Source organism: Phycodurus eques, chromosome 7, assembly GCF_024500275.1.
Source record: "Phycodurus eques isolate BA_2022a chromosome 7, UOR_Pequ_1.1, whole genome shotgun sequence".
Taxonomy (NCBI): Eukaryota; Metazoa; Chordata; class Actinopteri; order Syngnathiformes; family Syngnathidae; genus Phycodurus; species Phycodurus eques.
The window spans coordinates 7,338,937-7,359,817 of NC_084531.1; the positions used below are offsets into that span (position 1 = coordinate 7,338,937).

Consider the following 20,881-nt stretch of genomic DNA (forward strand, 5'->3'; position numbering starts at 1 on the left):
CGAATCTCATCCACCGAGGATTTTTTTAACCACCTCAATGACATCAACCCCGGAGATACGAGAGCCGGGCTCAGAGACCCCAGACTCTCCTTCCTCATGGGAAGGTGTGTCGGTGGAATTGAGGTCTTCGAAGTATTCTCCCCACCAACTCACAATGTCCCAATTCGAGGTCAGCAGTGCCCCATCCCCACTATACACAGTGTTGATTTACTGCTTCCTCCTCCTGAGACGCCGGATGGTGGACCAGAATTTCCTCAAAGCCGTTCAGAAGTCGTTCTCCATGGCGTCACCGAACTCCTCACATGCCCGGGTTTTGGCCTCAGTGATCACCAAAGTTGCATTCCAGTTGGCCACAGGCTAAAAAGGCCTTCTTCAGCTTGACGGCATCCCCCACCAACGGGGTCGGGGATTGCCACCTCGACAGGCACCGACCACCTTACGGCCACAGCTCCAGTCAGCCGTCTCAGCAATGGAGGCGGGGAACAATGTCCCCCGCCTCCCCCGGGACATGGTTCTGCTGGAGGTGGGAGTTCAAACTCCTTCTGACAGGGCATTCTGCCAGACGTTCCCAGCAGACCCTCACAGTACGTTTGGGCCTGCCAGGTCGTACTGGCATCTTCCCCCACCATCAGAGCCAACTCACTACCAGGTGGTGATCAGTTGATAGCCCCGCCCCTCTCTTCACCCGAGTGTCTAAGACCTGCGGCCGCAAGTCCGATGACACGACCACAAAGTCGATCGTCGAACTGCGACCTCTGGTGTCCTGGTGCCAAGTGCACGTGTGGACACCCTTATGCTTGAACATTGTGTTCGTTATGGACAATCCGTGATGAGCACAGAAGTCCACTAACATAACACCACTCGGGTTATGATCGGGGGGGGCCGTTCCTCCCAATCACACCCTTCCAGGTCTCGCTGTCATTGCCCATGTGAGCATTGAAGTCCCCCAGAAGAACGATGGAGTCCTTAGCGGGAGCAATTTCCAGCACCCCTCCGAGGACTCCAAAAAGGCTGGGTACTCTGAACTGCTGTTTGGTGCATATGCACAAACAACAGTCAGGACCAGTCGCCCCACCCGAAGGTGGAGGGAGGCTACCCTCTCGTCCACCGAGGTGAACCACAATGTACAGTTACCGAGCCAGGGGGCATTAAGTATACCTACACCTGCTTGGCGCCTCTCACCGTGGGCAACTCCAGAATGGAACACCTCTCGAGAGGACTGGTACCAGAGCCCAAGCCGTGTGTAGAGGCGAGCCCAACTATATCTAGTTGGAACCTCTCGATCTCCCACACCAGCTCGGGCTCCTTCCCTGCCAGAGAGGTGACGTTCCATGTCCCTATAGCCAGCTTCTGTAGCTGGGTATCGGATCGTCAAGTTCCCTGCCTTCTGCCACCGCCCAGCTCACACTGCACCCTACGCCTATGGCCCCTCTCACAGGTGTTGAGCCCATGGGAAGAAAAGAAAGAATATTTTTATTATTACTATTGTTGATGTTATTTTATTTATTATGTTTTATGTTTGATCTTATGTACAGCACTTTGTTATAACTGTGGTAGTTTTTACAGTGCTGTATAAATAGAGTTGAGTTGAATGATGTCTGTATGTATGTATGTACAGTGACAGGAAGAACAATCAAATGGCCCTCCACTAGATACCTGCTGTAATTAAAAGTACTGTATTGACTTTTATTTGTTTGTACACCATGAAATTTGGTGATGTTCACTTTGCATCGAGTTTATGCACGACCAAACTAATTTCAGTTATTTGGATTTACCCCATATTCACATCTTCACAACGTAAATTGCCCAACCAAGTCATACTCAACTGCATCTTGTAAGTGAGATGAATTGAAATAGTTTTGTTTTTTGTCATTGTTGTATTTTTTATCTTTAAGCTGTCTGGAGAATTTCCGATCTCCGACAATTCTGTTTCCTGTGACAGTCAGCTGGAGATGGATGAAAGAGGAGAGGATGAGGAGACTGGTGCTGCCAAGGGGTTTGTTTTGTCTCCTCATTTTGTTGTTGATGTCATTAACAATAAAAATCGATGGTGATAAATCATAAAATTTTAAATTTTTGTTCTAACAGATTAACAATTGTTTGGATTCAATTCATATTGATGTCACGTGTGTGTGTCACAATTGTGAACCAGCTTGTTGGTAGGTAGAGTTTATAGGACTTAATCCTTCACCCCCATTGAAAATATTTCCATATGCCAGTCACAGAAAACAAAAAAAAATAGCAGTATAAAACAGTTAAAGACTACCATAATGTTACATAAGAGTCAATTTCTATTTGAGCTGGGAAGGTACCACTACACCTGGTGTGAAAGAGAGGTGACAAGTAGCAAATAGGAAAGCACATGACTGGGATATTGAGGCAGGCAGTGCTACTGGTGTGTGGTGGGAGTGGCTATGCAGTACCTAAACTAATCGAAACTAAAATTGAGGGGACAGTCCAGGAAGTTAACACAGTCATGAAAGCCCCACACCAAGCACTTAAGTCCAATGGGCATGTGTCTACGAAGACATGATAGTGAATCAACAAAGTCGCACATGCACGTTAGTCATCACAAATGAGCGACCACAGCCTAACCCATCCAAGAGTAAAGCGTGGGCCAGGGCCCCAACCCTGGGGTGACCCTCCTGATAAGACTCCACCCACACCAAAGCGCCCAGACTGTCCCCCAGGAGGATGCAGCCCCAGTATTTACTCGCTTCAACTTCCACAGACGTAATAGAAATACTTAAAAAAAAAAAAAAAATGTCAGTTTTGTCAAAACATGTATGTTGGAACAATTTTTAATAAAGGAGTGAGGAAAGGCGACCCCTACAAAATATTTACGTTGGAGGCACACACCTCAGGTCAAAAGTTTACGACATGTCGCTTAATCACTGCTTTTGCTGCACCTAAATGGACATCATGTCTTTAGTAATCTTCAGCGCGACTGACTGTGATTGCCACACGCTACTGAATCACTAAGTTAGCAACATTTTGCTTTTGTAAACTAGCTCTCTTCACAGCCATGTTAGTGCAAGCAGTGAACGTCAGTGGGGATGTGCTTTGAACTAAGGAAGCTGCTGAAAAAATGAATTATTTCCCCAAAAATTGTCTTCACAAATAAACTTGAATTAATCAATAATATCAATTAGCGCTTAGTCAGCTGACGGGACCTTGTCTTTGGATAGTGCCATCCAGAGAAGGGTCAGAGATACTAGCGAAATTGATTAAAATGCAGCACTCTCTAAAAGTGTGGTTGTCCAAGTTTATTTATAGTCATTCATTTTGAAATATATTAGTGCTGCAGTGTGTAACTTTTTTTTTTTTTTTTTTAAGTCATTTTTATCAAAGCCACTACTAGAGGAGATGACACAATGCTGATTAAGCCAATCAGGTCATCTAACATCTTGCTGTATTGTTCTGTATGTTATCTTTTATATTTTGTGTTGACCGGCGAAGTTGCCACGCTGTGTTCTTACTGGCGCACCAAAAATGACATACTGAAATTAAACATTTTACCTAGAATTGGGCGTGCAGCCCCTTATCTCCCATTTGTAAAACGTTAACTAAATATATTTTCATAGATTCTGTAGCAGAAATGAATCGCAAGAATGACCTCTTCCAAAGAATCCATCTTTTTTCCCCACCGGCTGTCCGTCAAAACAGAATACAAATGTTCTAGAATCACATAGTGGAGAGGCGGGGACCAGGCATAGCCTACATCATAGCAAAGTGATTGCTCTTGTTGTAATGCAGAATTCCAGCCTAGGTGCGACAGAGGCTAAAAATGAAAAAAAATTATATTATAATAATTATTATAATAATTATTATAATAATAGTACTGCTGAATCATGTGGTGTACTGAACACATCCATCTTCGCCATTGATATTATATATATTATAGTTTTTATCAATTTTGTGTTCTTTGTTTGCAAAAAACAACAAAAAAAGTCCCTGGACAGTCAAAACAAAAATGCCATAAATTTGACACACCACAGAGAAGAGTTAACAAGCCTGCCAAATTAATCATGAATTAAAACAAGTTGCCAGGTATATAAAACGAGGCTTCAAAATCATGAAAAATAGAGACCTCCTCCCAGCTGTCGGACACTGTGGGCTTGTTCGCTCAATATGCTGAAAACACACCCCGCTCGACCTTCACCTGTCACTCAAATACATTTGTACAGTATGTGTTCAAATGTCTAGTGTATGCCACAGGTTGACTAAAATGTGCCGCTGTGTTAATCAACAGTTAACTTTCCCTGAAGTGTCTCTGTTATGTGGACCCACACACTGAGCAAGGCGGTGATTAATTAGACGACCTCGCTGCTGGTCCGCTCACTAGCTAGTGGGCCGGCCAGCCAGCGGGCTGGCGAGCGTACCGGCGGCGGTGTCATCCAACTCGTCACTACCTCGTTCCGTGCACCCTGCATGGGTCCACACAACAGAAACACTGTAGCCCGAATAACACAAAACACAACACTTCGAGAAAGATGCATTTTTCTGGTTGTAGCCATACCTTGATGGCTAACTGCATGCTGTAGTGGTAGAAATGGGACAAGTTACTAAGGAACTAGCAATTGCGCTTCTACTGTATACCGAGCAAAGGGTCTGAATACTTATGGCTGTGTGATATTTCAGTTATTCTTTTTTAATAGATCTGCAAAAATGTCAACAATTCCGTTTCTTTTCTGTCAATATCGGGTGCTGTGTGTACATTAATGAGGAGGGGAAAATGAACTGAAATGATTTTAGTAAATGGCTGCAATATAACAAAGAGTGAACAATTTAAGGGGGTCTGAATATTTTCCGTACCCACTGTATCTTTCAAACGTAAATGTTTTTCCATCCATCCATTTTTTACACAACTTATCGTCACTAGGGCCGCAGGCTCTTTCAAACATGTTTAATGTATTTAAAAACAAATCACTGACATCACTTTACACGTTAAACGGATTTGCATCTCACATTCAACACTCCTACAGCCCGGATGAATTGAGACATGACTCCTCTGGTGAAGACAACCACAGTGGCCCTGTGGATCAAGAGTGTGAACACATTCCGTGCACTGATGCAGTTTGGGGCCCAGGACGTAAACAGGACCAGGAGAAAGAAGAAACTATAAAAGCACCTGGAGTGAGTAGCAAAGATGATTATATTGTGTGTAAATGAGATTTGCAGATGATTACAGTATTTCATCACTGTCAAATGTGTGATTTTTCAGTTGAATCAAATCTATTGTCTCCAAAATATAATAAGGTGATACAGTGATCATTCTCGCTTTGTCAGCGTTTCTTTTGCAGTGGATTCTTGAGTGTTTTAGCCAGTGGACAGGATGAAGGTTCTACACCTTCCATCCATGATGATGAAGACAATGCCATCATCTATGAAAAGGAGGTAACAAGCCTCACAATGGCTTAGATATTGCCTCAATTGTCCACCACTACTGTTTTTTTGTCTGCAAATGTTTTCACACTAGGACTCAAGAAGCAGTGACACAGATCTAATAGAGCAGCCACAAATGACGGATAAAGACAGTTTTGCAGACCACAGTACTGACTCATCGGATCAACCGGTATGATTTCTCCACCGAATCTTCACTCTGATTTGGCTTTCTGTGTTTGGTGATGCAGCACACATTGTGTCTGACTTCAAACTTAATACTTTTGGAAAAAAAAAAATTCCACATCTTTAAAGATCATAGGTGAGTCTTTGGACAGTTCTGGAGGCTCTGACAGTCAGATACACATAGATGTCAAAGAAGAAGATGGGGAGACTGAGGTAGTAAAGAGGTATGTCGCTCTATTAATGCTGTTTATAGATAGTGGTTTATATGATCAGATTTGTGAAACTGAAGGACTGATTTAAGATAATATATAAACCTTTGATTCTGCCAAGTGGAGTAGTGACCAGGTAAACAATCTGGTATTACCAATATTGGCACTCAAGAGCCATCACATGTTGCGGGGGCTTGTCCAGGATCTCTGACACACTTTAACGGGTCAAAAAATTATAAGGCCAGTGATATGGGTAGCTTGCATTTTGTTATGCTGAGAGAACATATTGTATGGTTTGCGTAACATGTCACGGCCCATCAGATTCTAGAAACCCAGGCCCTTTGTGGGTGGAGGTGGCAGATGAGCTACATGGTTGCCGCCATAAAATCTCAACTTTAAGAAAAGGGGGAAGATGGGAGTCGACCTTCGGTAATATGAAAAAATATTGAAGGGTTGTTGCTGCCAGTGCCACCTCATGGCATATCCATTGTACCAGACCCACCTGAACAAATATACAAAATGTTGTCAAGAAAACACCGCTGTTGAATCTCCATCTTTTCCCTGCAGCCTAGATGAGCCTGAGCATGGCCCTGGTGAAAAAAGCCACTTTTCCCCAGAAACACGTGACCATGAAAACATCCAGATGCCTTCATCTAGTTCTTCTATCACTGCTTTGGTAGCTGAAAAGGACAAACAATTGGAGGAGGCAAACAAAACATTTGGAGTAAGTGACTGTTAATCACTGCATCAACATACTTGTACATTGTACAGTGTATACATTACTGTATCTGTCAGTAAATATGTCTACTTATATTTACTGTATGTGTGTATATAGAGTATATGTAAATAAACTGTATATATGGATGTCTGTATGTATGTACTTATGTATATATGCATGTTTATATATACACGCATGTATACATACTGTATGCACTACTCACAAAATGTTAGGGTTAGTCTACTTTTTCAGGACAGACCTAAAATGCACTATAATCTTTACAGGTTAACTTAATTTGACGTGTAAATTTTTGAACACGTGTCCAGCTGTTTCTGTTTCACGTGTCCAGCTGTTTCAGTACTTTTTGCACAACCTGTTGCTCTAACAAGATGATGTACAACCAAATTCACAACAAGTTTTTGATCTCTGAATCTACTAATAAATAAATTTTAAAAAATTATGAATATACTGTAAAACCAATTCAAAGTAGAAGTGTCTGGTGATGTTAGGTGAAGATGTTAATCTTAAATGGATGTATGCAATTATTAACCAGAATAATATTTTACGTTGCCCAGTGGTTCTCGAACTTTTTACACCAAGACCCAATTGAAAATTACTGAGCTCTCCAAGTACCACCTACCATGATGACCAACATTTAAATACAGTAGCGAGTAGGCCGAGTATTTGTAAAAAAAACAAACAAAACAAAAAAAACAGCGATTATTTAAAAAAAAAGTGTATTTAATTTTACTCTAAGTCACTGTAACATTATATACTTTGAACATTAACATTGCCCTGAAATATAGGAAAATGCAAAACTGTACTTAAATGATGATTAAATTAAAATGTATTGCACATTAAAGTTAAATAAAAAAATCCTAAATTAATGTTTAAATACAAGCTGTTTTTATTGAATTAGAGGTTAAATACAACTGAACTGTAGCTAGGCAGTGATTCTTCTGTGTACCACTAGAGAAAACCCGCGTATTACTCGTGGTACACGTACCAAAGTTTGAAAATCACTGATGCAGCCTTCTGTCCGGGATGGGGATGTTTAGGGTCAGCTTAATAATAATTGAGTAGAAACATTTTTGGTTAAATTGTATAACTGGGAATTGGTACGATCAGTAATATCACAATGTAATTTGTTTATTATTGATCTTGTACTGTGACTCTTATGATTGCCATTAGTCTATATTCTGTACTCTGACTTTACAGGTTTTATGTTTTCCAAGACAAATGTAAGAAATCTAAATTTAATAATGGCAGTATCTCTCCTTCTAGCTTGACGGACAGTGTTAGTAGACTGTGTGACTTATCATCTCTGTCTATCCACCATGCTTGATCCACCCTTCCAGTAGGATCAGGATAATCCTGATCTTTATCATCAAAACTATCCTAATCACCATCTTGGCTTTTTAAAAAACCCAAGAACAGCATTTGATCAGAATTCTGGGTAGGATTGAATTAACAAATCCGTATCCCAATTTTACTAGGATCAGAATCACATACTGGTTTAAAATACTCCATTTTGATATTTAATCCTATCCAGACCAATCTGATCCTGATTAAATGTTTTGAAATACTAGGGCTCTGGGATCTTGGTGACTTGTCATTGACTTGAATTAAAAGTTTGTCCTTTTGTAATTTTTCGTGTCCTGGAGCTATCAGAGAATTCTATTCACTGTGACTGTCAGTTGGGGATGGATGTCAAAGACCGTGAGGACAAGGTGACAGAAGCTGCCAAAAGGTTCGTCTTGTGTGTTCTTACCTCTGTTGAATTCTCGCCCATCTTCCTGCTTTTGCCTCATGCAGACAAGATGTCCACAGAAGCCAAGTGGATCAGGGGCATGAACACATCCAATCCACTGATGCTATGTATCATTCAGAAGCCAAGCAATCACCACAGGAACAGGTACAGTTCATACATCCTGTACTGCTTGTTCATGCTTCATTGGCCAACAAAATGTATCATTAATTTTGCCAATTTCCCAACTGTAGCTATTCTTTTCAATGTTATGCATCTGTCTTTTTTGTGTAATTTTAGGATATAAGAGATTGTGGGGCAGATCCTTCAGAGGAGTTGGCTGAGACTCATCCTGACTACAGTACTGAATCGCTGCAGCAGCAGGTACATACAGTGTGTACCGTATATTCAATCTGCACTAGCCTGAATTTCATGGTGCTAGTAGAGCCAATTTTACACTGCCGTCAAGGTTAATTGGCATTACAGTTGAGGCAGGATTTATTTGCCAAACCTCACGCATTCTCACAGCCAAGAGCCTGACCTGCTAAAATAAAACAAAAACAGCATAGACCAGCAATGTGCTCACCAGCTTAATCGGCATATGCTGTTTTTGTTGTGTTTTCGTGCTGGTCTTGCTGTGAGCAGCAAGCCAACAGCAGCATGCTGGTCTTGCTGCCGCACACCGAGCGGTATCACCAGCAAGACCAGCAGTGAAAACGAACCAAAAAAACATTTATTTATTTATTTTTAAACCAGGAAGACCAGCATGCCAGCATGAAAACACAACAGAAACGGCATATGCCAATTGAGCACCTTGCTGGTCGATGCTGTTTTTTGTGTGTTTTTTTTCTTTTAAAGCAGGGTGGGGTCTTGTAATTCAGTTGAGAAATGGTTTTGTCCTTTATTTGTTACTTTAGGTACCATCAGAGCTTCTGGAATCTGATGGTTCTGTTTGCTGTGATAGTCAGCTGGAGAGGGATGTCAAAGAAGGAGAGGATGAGGAGAATGTGGTTGCTAAGAGGTTTGTTTGCAAAGCTGATACAGTTACTCTGGTCACATTTTACTTTGTCCTCTTCTCTTCGCTTGCCAGCATATGTGTGGTGTCTAACTAAAATATAGAACAGTGTAAATAAAATTTCCCCTTGACAGATCTCGTTTGAAACTGCTGTTTTGTTTACACTACGTTTTTGTGAAAAAATAAAACAAAAAAAACACATCTGCTGAATTCCCACTTATCTTCCTGTTCTTACTCCTCTTCCAGTAAAGATGTCTACAGTTGTCTGATAAATCAGGAGCCTGAACCCATTCAGTGCACTGTGTCAGACTCAGGAGGTGAACATGACCAGGAGAAAGAAAAGCTTATCAAAACACCAGGGGTGAGTGACTGCTAAATGGGGTTGTAGTTGTAAACATAGCAGTGATATTGGTAACTAATTAGTATTTAATGACAAGGTCACGATGAACCACAATCTCAAACGTGTAAAGGGCTGCTGGCCTGCCGCACAATGAGGGACGTGGCCGAACCCGACTGAACTGTTGCTGCAGTGTTCAACATTTTAATCGCCGGTGCAAGACGTCCCATAAATAGCAAAAAATGCTCATGACCTCAGAAATAACTTGAATCTTACAAAAGTAATAAATAAAAATGTAATAAAAATGAACCACTGAAAATAAGACATTGGTTTTGAATTGTGGTTCAACAGAATTATTAAAAAAATAAACTCATGAAAGAGAGAGAGAGCGAGAGAGGGGGGGGGGGCGGTTGGTTCAGCTGGCATTTGAGGGTGAGCAACGTGTTGGAATATGAGGATTTGAGCACGACTATACGTATTACAAATGCATATATTTTTCAGTGACACGGCACAAGCTTTTACATAGTATGCAGTATTATTATATATTATGTGCCCCTCGGTCGAGTAGCTTTATAACACGCCGCACAGAAAGTCTTTGGAGTGTTTGTTTGCTTGTCATTGAGGCAAAAGTACTGACGACAGTACTGAAAAGTACTTTGTGGGTCTTTTTTTCCTACTCCCCAGTGCATAGTAACCAGAATAGTGTCGTAGGTATATACAAGGAAATCCTAACCTCTTGTCCGCGCCGCTTCGCCACGGCACCGTGGCGGCTGCGAGATTTAGTTCTCCTGGTGGCGGTTGAGGTTCCCGACGGGCATAGCCCTCTACCTCTGTATCCAATGCTTTCTTTCTTTCTCAAAACACGCCGGTTCGAAGTGATCAGCACAGAGTTTGGAATGCTTGCTAGGCACCCATAGCCGACTTCGTTTTTTCCCCTGTCGATGACTTGGAAAGCCCAAAAAAACTCTTGCCACTACCCGAACCATTTGTACAACCAAATGCCACACAATTAACCATCGTGACATCACTAAATCATATGACAACAAATACAGAAGGACGGGAACAACAGCTGTTTGGCTCGTGTGACGTCACACGAGCCAAACAGCTTCCCTGCTAAAGTTACATGCCCTCGCAACCCGACCTCGGATAAACGGAAAAAAATGGATGGATGGATGGCTGGATTAAGATGAAAATATCTATCGTGTATCCAAGTTTTTAAAATCTGTTTTGGCTTTAGTGTAAGTGTCAAATAAAGACAGAGACATGGTATGCTTCATATCAAGAAGAATGGAAAAATGGGTAACTTTTATCCATCTAATCTCAACAGAAGCGAATGTCGTCATCCAATGTGGTGAATTTTTGTAATCCAAATGTAGAGTTAATTTTTAGTTCCTAGATTTATTTCTTTAATGATTCTATTTCTCTTTTTAATTTAATGTTTTCATGCCCTGCAGGTTCTGGAAAAGGAAAATACACATAATAATAACAATTTATCTTATACAGATTGTTTCCTGAAACCCAAGGACGCGTTACATAAACAAACACAAAATTATTAAACAACAGCATAACCAAACTTCTGAATGTGCCAAAGACCTGGGTAAACAAGTGCCGTTTCAGTGCATATTTGAAACTGTCCAATGTTAGTGCCCTTAGAATCTCCTTGAGAAGAAGGTTCCACAGGGTATGTGCTGCTATGTTGAAGGCTCTGACCCCAAAGGTTCATCTGATGTTGTGAGGGACATTGAGTAAATTTAAATAAATCCACTGCAGGTTCCGTGAGGAAGTGTAGTTTATTTTATTTAACCTTTATTTAAGGAGGTTGGTCTCATTGAAGATTAAAAACCTGGCTAAGACAGGCAGTAGCATAAACACAAAGTTACAGACATACAAAGAAAGACATCGTAAATTTTTTAAAGCACAACACTTTTTGATTTAACCATCTAAGAGTCGTATCTAGGAATCAATTGTTCAAGCAGCTGAGCTAAAACATCGAAATAAATTAAAAATGCTTCCATTTCTCTGTGATGGATGAGATCTAACAGGTATTGTGGGGTGAGGTCATGTTGAGCTTTGTATGTGATGAGGAGCAGCTTATATATGATATGTTATCATAAGTGAGTTAAACATTGCTGGGAAATCCGTGGATGCTGAATTACGTTGAATTCCGATGATGCGCACATTGGAACATAACAATGGTGTTTATGTCATTGAATGTGTTGCTTTTGGAATGAAATAAAACCTTTTTACTTTTATAAGGCTTATCATACTGGGCTGTTTACTCAAAACTATGAATACAGGGCTGATGTAGTTCGCCAAACTGGCAGAGGGTAAACTATATAATCCGCAATGGGTATGACATATCGGCGCTATGTGCAAAGAACCCATTATTGTGTTTAAAGAAAGATTGGCATCAAAATAGGAGTTCTGAACATTCCAAAAAGTTTTTCTCTCCAATCTGATTAAAATAAATATATGAAAATGAAATAATGATTCAATTGGTGTATTGGTTGCCAAGGTTATTGTTTTTTTTTTTTTACCTGAACAAATTCAAAACACAAAACCTTTCTTTTGGACAAGGACGAATTTAAAACACAAGGGACCCTTTATCTTTTATATGATTGAATGATGATTTTTGTGTGTGTGTGTGTGTGTCTGTGAGTGAAAGTGCACAAGGTCAATGTTCTACATCTATGTTTCTGTGTTAAATTTAGGACAAAAGAGGCAATAATGCAGAACTAGCAGAGGAGATGTCCGATTCAGAGATGACTGATTCGGATTGCCAGTGTATTGAATCAACGATGCAACAGGTACAGGGTATCGTAGAAGTATTCACAGTGCTTCACTTTTTCCACATTTTAAGTTACAGCTTCATTCCAAAATTTATAAAAATTAATTTCCTCAAAATTTTACATACAACACCCCATAACAATATGAAAAACCTTTTTGAATTTTTTTGCAAATAAAACAACTAAGAAATCAGATGTAAATAGGTTTCCACAGCCTTTGCCATGAAGCTTAAAACTGAGCTCCGATGTTTCCAATGATCATCCATGATGTTTCTGTGGCTTAATCAGAGTCCACCTTTGGTAAATTCAGTTGTTTGGACATTATTTGGAAGGGTTATATATATATAACTGTCTATATAAGATCGCACGGTTGACAATGCATGTCAGAACACAATCCAAGCATGAAGTCAAAGGAATTGACTGTCGACCTCAAAGGACAGGATTGTTTTAAGGAAAACATCTCCAGAAGGGTACAGAAATGTTTGTTACTTTGAAGGTCCAAATGTGAACAGTGGCCTCCATCATCTGTAAATGGAAGAAGTTCGGCACCACCGAGACTCTTCCTAGAGCTGGACATAATATGTCTAACCTGAGTGATCGGAGAAGGGTCTTAGTCAGGGAGGTGACCAAGTCACACAGTCACAGCTCCAGCTTTCCTGTGTGAAAAGAGGAGAACCTTTCAGAAGGACAAGCATCTCTGCAAGAATCCACCAATCAGGCATACACTGTAGAGTGGCCAGACGGAAGCACATTGTTAGCAAACGTGGAGTTTCCCAAAAGGACTCTAGGACCATGGGAGACTAAATTTTCTGGTCTGATTTAGAGACAAATTAGAAGTTTTTGGTATCAATGCCAGACGCCATGTTTGAGAAAAGTAGACCATTACCATCCTTAGAGTGAAGCATGGTGGTGGAAGCATCATGCCGTGCTGATGTTTTTCAGTGATGGAACGCGGAGACAAGTCAGGATTGTTGGAAAGATGACTGCAGCAATGTACAGAGTCATCCTGTATGAAAACCTGTTCAAAAGCACTCTTGACGTCAGACTGGGGCGACAGTTTGTCTTATTGCAGGACAGCAACACTAAGCACATAGCCAAGATAGCAAAGGAGTGGTGGCTGCATGATAACTTTGTGAATGTCCTTGAGTGGACCAGCCAGACACCAGGCTTAAATCTAATTGAAGATCTCTGGAGAGATCTGAAACACTCCCCATCTAACCTGATGAAGCTTGAGAGGTGCTGCAAAGAGGAGTGAGCGACACTACCAAAGATAGCTGTGCCAAGCTTGCGGCATCATACTAAAAAATAAAAAAAATCACTTGAGGCTGTAAGAGCTGCCAAGGGTGCATTAACCACTGTAACCATTTTAAGTACTGAGCAAAGACTGATTTGTCAGTTTTTTTTTTTTTAACGTTTGCACAATTTCAAAGTTAACTGAAAATGAATTAATGATATTTTGTAATAAAGCTGTAACATAATGTGGAAAAAGTCAAACACTAGTGCAATACGTACATGTACTGCACATCCACTGCATTTCCTGTAATGTTTGGGATGGTATCACACTTATAGCCATATGTCTTCATTCTCCGCTGGCATCTTGTTATTCAGTTGATTCAGCTCTGCGTTGTCAATCTAGAAGGTTTTGTTTTGTGTGTGTGTGTCCTGAAGCTTCCATCAGAGTTGCATGGGTCTAGCAATTGTGTTTGCTGTGACAGTCAGCTGGCGAGGGATGTCAAAGAAGGGGAGGATGAGGACAATGAGGCTGTCAAGAGGTTTGTTATTCACATTCATGGAAAGTTGATCATATTTGTGGTAATATTGCTCAAAGACTTCGGATGGGAGAAATCTTTCAAAGTTGTTATTTTGTTTACAAGTCACTCAACAATACCTGTCCTGGTTGGACATTTTTTTTAAAACTATTTCGTTTATTGAAGAACCTCTTCTCAAATGTCCTTATGAATCTTTCCACTTCTTGCAGCCAAGATGAGTCTGGGCACAACTCCCCTGGCAGGGACATCCACAGTTGTCAGCTGGACTCAGAAGCTAAACAGGACCAGAAGGGAGAGGAATCAATAACAAACATGGGCGTGGGTAGCCGAAATATGGCATTGTATAGAAATACGTTTTCAAGTATTTTGACTTGAAAATAAAAAATCGGAAACATTAACTACCTTTTATCTTTTATTAATTGAGTAAGTGCTTCTTTACCATTATTTATATCAGTGTGCTTCATCTGTGTTTAAAAAGGCCCATTATTAGGAACATGGTTCTGAATCATCGCAGAAACAGGGACAGTTTTGTGTATAGTGTTAGTGTGTTTCTGGCAGCACATCTTGTGTACACATACTGTAATGTGTAATCTCACCAGTGATTTTATTATTCAGTTAACTTGATTGTTAATGGAGAAGTTTGGAAAAAAAAATTCCTTTTTGTGTTCTTAAGGTACTTTCAGAGTGCCTCGACTCCGACAGTTCTTTTTACTGTGAAAGTCAGCTGGATACAAAGGAAAATAAGGGTGCCAAAAGGTTTGTTATTGTTCACGTCAACATAAACTGTTTACTGAATGACTTTTGCTGAACCCTTTCCTCTTCTGTCTTTCTGGACTTTGTTTGCTGTCTGTATTGCGCCACAGTGACAGTAAACAACAATAGCCAATTATGGAACTAACAGACTTTGTCAACATCGGTTTTAGTGACAACGTTTGGGCACGTGTACTGTCCAGACGGTCTGTTACTTCCGATATTCGTTAAATTGGGGTCCGGTAAATCGAGGCTCCACTGTAATGAAGGACTGTGCCATATTGTCTGATCATAATCTGTGCATTACATGAAAGCCATATCATATGGTCATTCTCCAGAAGGTGAACAATTGTAAGTTCTGTAAACAAATGTGTCTTTTGATAATTGCGTGTTAATGTGTACTTCTTTTGTCTGGCTTTCTCTCTTTTTTTTTTTTTTTTTTTACTCAATGCTGCAAATTGTGAGATGCCAAACTGATAATTATTTTTCCTGTGACACTAACGATAAAGCTCTATTGCATTTTATAGTCTCAATGGAATTCTCTCTTCTCTTTCAGCCAAGAGGATTCTGGGCACGGCTCCCCTGGTAATGACATCCACCGATGTCAAGTGGATCACAGTCATGAGCACATACAGTGCACTGATGAACAGAAAAATAAGGAGGAAGAGGAGCCAATCAAAAAACTAGGAGTGAGTGGCTGCTGTCCCCGCATTATTTGACATAACATTTTGACAACATTTTAGTGATGCAGGTGGACTTCAGTTCGCGCCGCTGCCCTCATTGCTGCTGGCCACCATTCTTGTGATCACAGAAGCTCGCGACTTGAGGCTAACCCCTTTGCTCATCCACAACCGTTTATTTTTAGGACTCTAGGACCTGCACATACATATGAAGCCTGTCGCTTTGCTAGCCAGACATTTCGCTGTTCCACAGACTACAGAGCATGATTGTCCAGCAGATTATCTTTTAATGGACAGGCCAGTTGAAAAATCGCAGATCAGAAGATGTCAAAAACACGTGATGAGTGATAAATTGACTACCAGCTCTAAATGTCGACCAGTTAATCTGTTCAACCCCTCTCTTGTGCCTGGTATTGTACTGGCAACTTGGTCAATGGTCACTGATGGTGTAGTGGTACACTCGCCTGACTTTGGTGCAGGCAGCGTGGGTTCAGTTCCCACTCAGTGACGGTGTGAATGTGAGTGCGAATGGTTGTCCGTGTCTATATGTGCTCTGCGACTGACTGGCGACAAGTTCAGGGTGTAATCCGCCTTTCGCCCGAAGTCAGCTGGGATAGGCTCCAGCGTACCGCGACCCAAACCAGGATAAGCGGTGTTGAAAATGGATGGATGGATGGAACTTGGTCAATGCACACTGACAAAGAACTATATCCATCCATCAATCCATGCATCCATCCATTTTCTTATCGTCACTGGGGTCACAGGCGCGCTGGAGCCTATCCCAGCTATCTTGAGGCGAGAGGCGGGGTACACTGTGAACTTGTCGACAGCCAATCGCAGGGCACATATAAACAAACAACCATTCGCACTCACATTCACACCTATGGGGAATTTAGAGTCTCCAATCAACCTACCACGCATGTTTTGTGGATGTGGGAGGAAACCAGAGTACCCCAAGAAAGCCAAAGCAGGCTCGGGGAGAACATGCAAACTCCACACAGGCGAGGCCACGAACACCGGTCCTCAGAACTGTGAGGCAGATGTGCTAACCAGTAGGGGACCGTGCCAACTGAAACTAAGACATCTTTTTTTGTGATTTCACAATTCACCCTGCGATTCTGCCTTTCACCCAAAGTCAAGTTGGGTTGCAGCCCTATTCAGCAAATGCATTAATTAAAATCATCATCAATTTTCCCAAAATTTCAAATGTATAATATTATATATTCAAAATGTATTTGTGTGTAATTGCGTGTGTACACTTTAGGATAAAAAAAAAATAAAATAAAAATGATTTGACTGAATTAGAAATGCAGGCAAAGAGAAAGAAACCCATGGTTTCCTTTTTTTTATTACTTTTGCAATAGAGTATAATAGGGATTATTAAAACTAATAAAATAGATCAAGCGGCACGGTGGACGACTGGTTAAAGCGTCAGCCTCACAGTTCTGAGGACCCGGGTTCAATCCCCGGCCCCGACTGGAGTTTGCATGTTCTCCCCGTGCCTGTGTGGGTTTTCTCCGGGCACTCCGGTTTCCTCCCACATCCCAAAAACATGCATTAATTGGAGACTCTAAATTGCCCGTAGGCATGACTGTGAGTGCGAATGGTTGTTTGTTTGTATGTGCCCTGCGATTGGCTGGCAACCAATTCAGGGTGTACCCCGCCTCCTGCCCGATGATAGCTGGGATAGGCTCCAGCACGCCCGCGACCCTAGTGAGGAGAAGTGGCTCAGAAAATGGATGGAAAATAGATAAAATTTCATTTACATGAGACACATAACCATTAACACCACAGTATTAAGCCAAGGTACACGTGTATATACAGTATATATTTTGTGAGTAGGCCTATATAGTTTAATTAATTCATTGAAATTGTGAATTTTAGTTTTGTGACTTGCTTGCATTCTGTATTATCCCTGGGATGTCCCTACAAAATGTAAATCTCCAAAGAAAGAAAGTGGGTCTGCTGTAGCCTCATTGTCATTGTGTTTTTGTGTCTGAGGCTGAGTTGAAATTATTGCCTTTAAGAATGTTTTTTTTTTTTTTTTTTTTTTTTTTTTTTTGTGTGTGCCTTAAAGTTTCCTGGAGAGTTTTTGGAATCCAGCAATTCTGTTTCCTCTGACAGTCATCTGGAGATGGATGTGAAAGAAGGAGAGGATGAGGAGACAGAGGCTTCCAAGAGGTTTGTTTTGTTGCTCTTCCTATGGTGCTCTTGGAAAAAGGGGCTGATCGCATGAGTCGTTATACTCTGTATGTGTGACTCTGTGTGTGTGTGTGTATACTACTATATTAAGACTCACACAATACACTTTCTGAACTGTCTCACATTTCCCACTTATCTTTTTCTTCTGCAGCAGCCAACGTTATACTCTGTGTGTGTGTGTGTGACTTTTTGTGTGTGTGTGTGGATGTGTGTATACAACTATATTAAGACTCACACAATACACTTTCTGAACTGTCTCACATTTCCCACTTATCTTTTTCTTCTGCAGCAGCCAAGATGAATCAGGACATGACCCCTCATGCAAACAGGGCCACAGTAAATCAGTCGCTGAGGAGTATGGCTACATCCAGGGCATTGATGATATTGAGGGCTCAGAGGCCAAACATGAAAAAGAAGACGAAGAAGAGTCTACGAAAACTGTTAGTGGCTTATGGTTAAAATATTCAGTATAGATTAGTAAAGTATATGAATTAGTTTTGCAGACAATTAATGTTTGATGTTTATATTTAATATAATAGTAACACTGGTACAATTACTCAGTCATATCTCAAGTTCCAATTCTTGCTTGATGAAAAACAGTTGCTCAACAGTCCAGGGTCTCTATAGTCATATCTTGCACTTCATAATGTGCCACACCTTTTCAATGGGAGACAGGAATAATCTAGTTTAGTACTCACACTCTTTTACTAACTATGAAGCCACGCTGTTGTAACACATGCAGAATGTGGCTTAGCTTGCTGAAATAAGGAGGGAAGTCTCTGAAAAAGACGTTGCTTGGATAGCGGCATATGTTTCTCCAAAACCTGTATGTACCTTTCCATATTAATGGTGCCTTCACAGATGTTACCCATGCCATGGGCACTAACACACCCCGATACCATCACAGATGCTGGCTTTTGAACTTTGCGCTGATAACAATCCGGATGGTCCTTTTCCTCTTTGGCACTTAGGAAACGACGTTCATAATTTCCAAAACCAATTTGAAATGTGGACTCGTCAGACCACAGTATGCTTTTCCACTTTTGGTGAGTGCATGTATCAGATGAGCTCGGGCCCAGAGAACCAGCAGCGTTTCTGGGTGTTGTTGATATATGGCTTTCACTTTGTATGGTCGAGTTTTAATTTGCATTTGTAGATGTAGCGACAAACTGTGTTAACTGACAAGTATTCCTGAGCCCACGTGGTAATGTCCTTTACTCAAGGATGCCGGTTTTTAATGCAGTTGTTGGTGTCTGAGGAATCGAAGGTCACAGGCATTTAATGGTGATTTTCGGCCTTGATGCTTACATGTAGATATTTATCCATATTCTTAGAATCGTTTGATGATATTATGGATTGTAGATAATGAAATCCCTAAATTCCTTGCAACTGTACGATGAGAAACAGTTGTAAATTGTTGTACTATTTGCTCATGCAATTGTTCACAAAGTGGTGAACCTCACCCCATCCTTGTGAAGCCTAAGCCTTTCGTGGAAGCTCCTTTTATACCCAATCATGACACACACCTGTTTCCAATTAACCTGTTCACCTGTGGAATGTTCCAAACAGGTGTTTTTTGTTTGTTTGTTTTTTTAGCATTTCTCACCTTTGATAGTCTTTTGTTGCCTCTCTCTGAGGTTTTGCAATGTGCTGCAGGCATCAAATTCAAAATCAGAGAATATTAGCAACAACAAAAAAACGTTCATCAGTTTGAATATTAAATATCTTGACTTTGTAGTATATTCAATTGAATATAGGTTAAAAAGGATTTGCAAAGCATTGTATTCTGTTTTATTTATGTTTTACACGTCCCAACTTCATAGGAATTGGGGTGTATATTAGCAAATTCACTCAAACACAGATTACGCCTGAAATTGCTTATACCCTGGCAAAGGTTGGCGATGAAGTGAATTATGATTTGGTGATTCCAAATACTGTTTTAAGGTCTGACACGTTTTTTCTGATCCTGTAGAATATTGGAAAATATTTTCTTCCAAAATCGTTCAAAGAGATTGCAATATATATATTAAATGTGAATGATATTAAATAATGTAAAAACATTTTTTTTTAAATGAATTAATCCCAAACACAACTTCTTAATTAATTCCAAACACAATTTCCTAATTTCACTTGGCATGTTAAAAAAAGGTGAGATTCATGCACATACAGGTGAGATTCATTAGGATGAAAATGCATGACACGAGTGTTTGTTTCAGTGCTCTATCAACCAACTATATGCATCTGTGTACCCTAGGACTCAAGAAACAGCAATGAGGAGACAGAGGAGATTACTGAGCCAGAAATGTATGAAAAGGTCCTTTCAGAGGATCAAAAGAAGGACTCAACAAAGCAATGGGTACTGTTGAACTGTGCTCTTCTTTGTCTTGAATCTTATTGGTGATATTGGTATATATTGGTGGTGGTATTTGGTGATTGTGTAAGGTGCATTGTGTTAAGATTCTCCCAGGATCCTTCCATTGAAAATTGAATTTTTTGGTATCCTGATCTTGCATAAGGCTTTTTGCTGTCACTGTCAGTTGAACAGGGATGAGAAAGAGGAGGTCGATAAGGAGGCTGAGGCTGCCAAGAGGTTTGTTGTTTTTACATTGCACATGGGAAAGGTCGCTACAGTGGATAAAAGTCTACACTCCCCTGTTCAAATGCCAGATTTTTGTGATCCAGAAAAGGAGACCAAGATCAATCTTTTCTAAACCTATTCCACAATTTGTTTGACCTAGAATCTCAACTCAATTGAAAAAAAAAAAAAAAATCTTTTAAAGTACAACCAAACTCATATCCATGTTTTGTTTCTAAACACAATTCAATATGTTTTAAGATAAGTTCTGAAAACGTGCAAAGACAGATAACATTATAATACATAATACTGAATTGTTGAGATAAAGCTGAAGACATTTTCTTGATCTCTTTTGGACAGATTTTGTGGGTTTTAGCCTTGTGACGTCAGCAGGCTGGGGCATATACTTTCCAGCATGAGGCCTTCCCCCACTATATAAACACCAAGCACCCTTATTCCATGCAGTGACCTTTCGGCGGAATTGCCGCTTCTTCATTCCTTAACTTGATCCATTACTACAAGTAT

At 40.6% G+C, this 20,881-nt stretch overlaps 1 protein-coding gene across 2 annotated transcripts in view; it reads left to right on the forward strand.

Annotated features, from left to right (window-relative positions):
- The window catches only part of LOC133404935 (dentin sialophosphoprotein-like), a 28,298-nt gene extending 7,865 nt beyond the window's left edge, over positions 1–20,433 (forward strand). Inside the window, exons 7-23 of one of the 2 annotated variants that reach the window (XM_061681470.1) lie at positions 1,896–1,996; positions 4,986–5,136; positions 5,290–5,397; positions 5,480–5,575; positions 5,698–5,792; positions 6,345–6,501; positions 8,160–8,245; positions 8,311–8,410; positions 8,543–8,626; positions 9,160–9,263; positions 9,504–9,618; positions 12,306–12,401; positions 14,823–14,905; positions 15,456–15,588; positions 17,657–17,760; positions 18,071–18,221; positions 20,036–20,433. In XM_061681470.1, coding sequence (XP_061537454.1) covers positions 1,896–1,996; positions 4,986–5,136; positions 5,290–5,397; positions 5,480–5,575; positions 5,698–5,792; positions 6,345–6,501; positions 8,160–8,245; positions 8,311–8,410; positions 8,543–8,626; positions 9,160–9,263; positions 9,504–9,618; positions 12,306–12,401; positions 14,823–14,905; positions 15,456–15,588; positions 17,657–17,760; positions 18,071–18,221; positions 20,036–20,182 — 1,911 coding nt within the window. In that variant the 3' untranslated portion in view covers positions 20,183–20,433. Of the gene's footprint in view, positions 1–1,895; positions 1,997–4,985; positions 5,137–5,289; positions 5,398–5,479; positions 5,576–5,697; positions 5,793–6,344; positions 6,502–8,159; positions 8,246–8,310; positions 8,411–8,542; positions 8,627–9,159; positions 9,264–9,503; positions 9,619–12,305; positions 12,402–14,822; positions 14,906–15,455; positions 15,589–17,656; positions 17,761–18,070; positions 18,222–20,035 lie in introns of those variants that run through there. The other variant, XM_061681471.1, reaches the window with a different exon arrangement.
- The last annotated feature ends 448 nt before the right edge of the window (positions 20,434–20,881 follow it).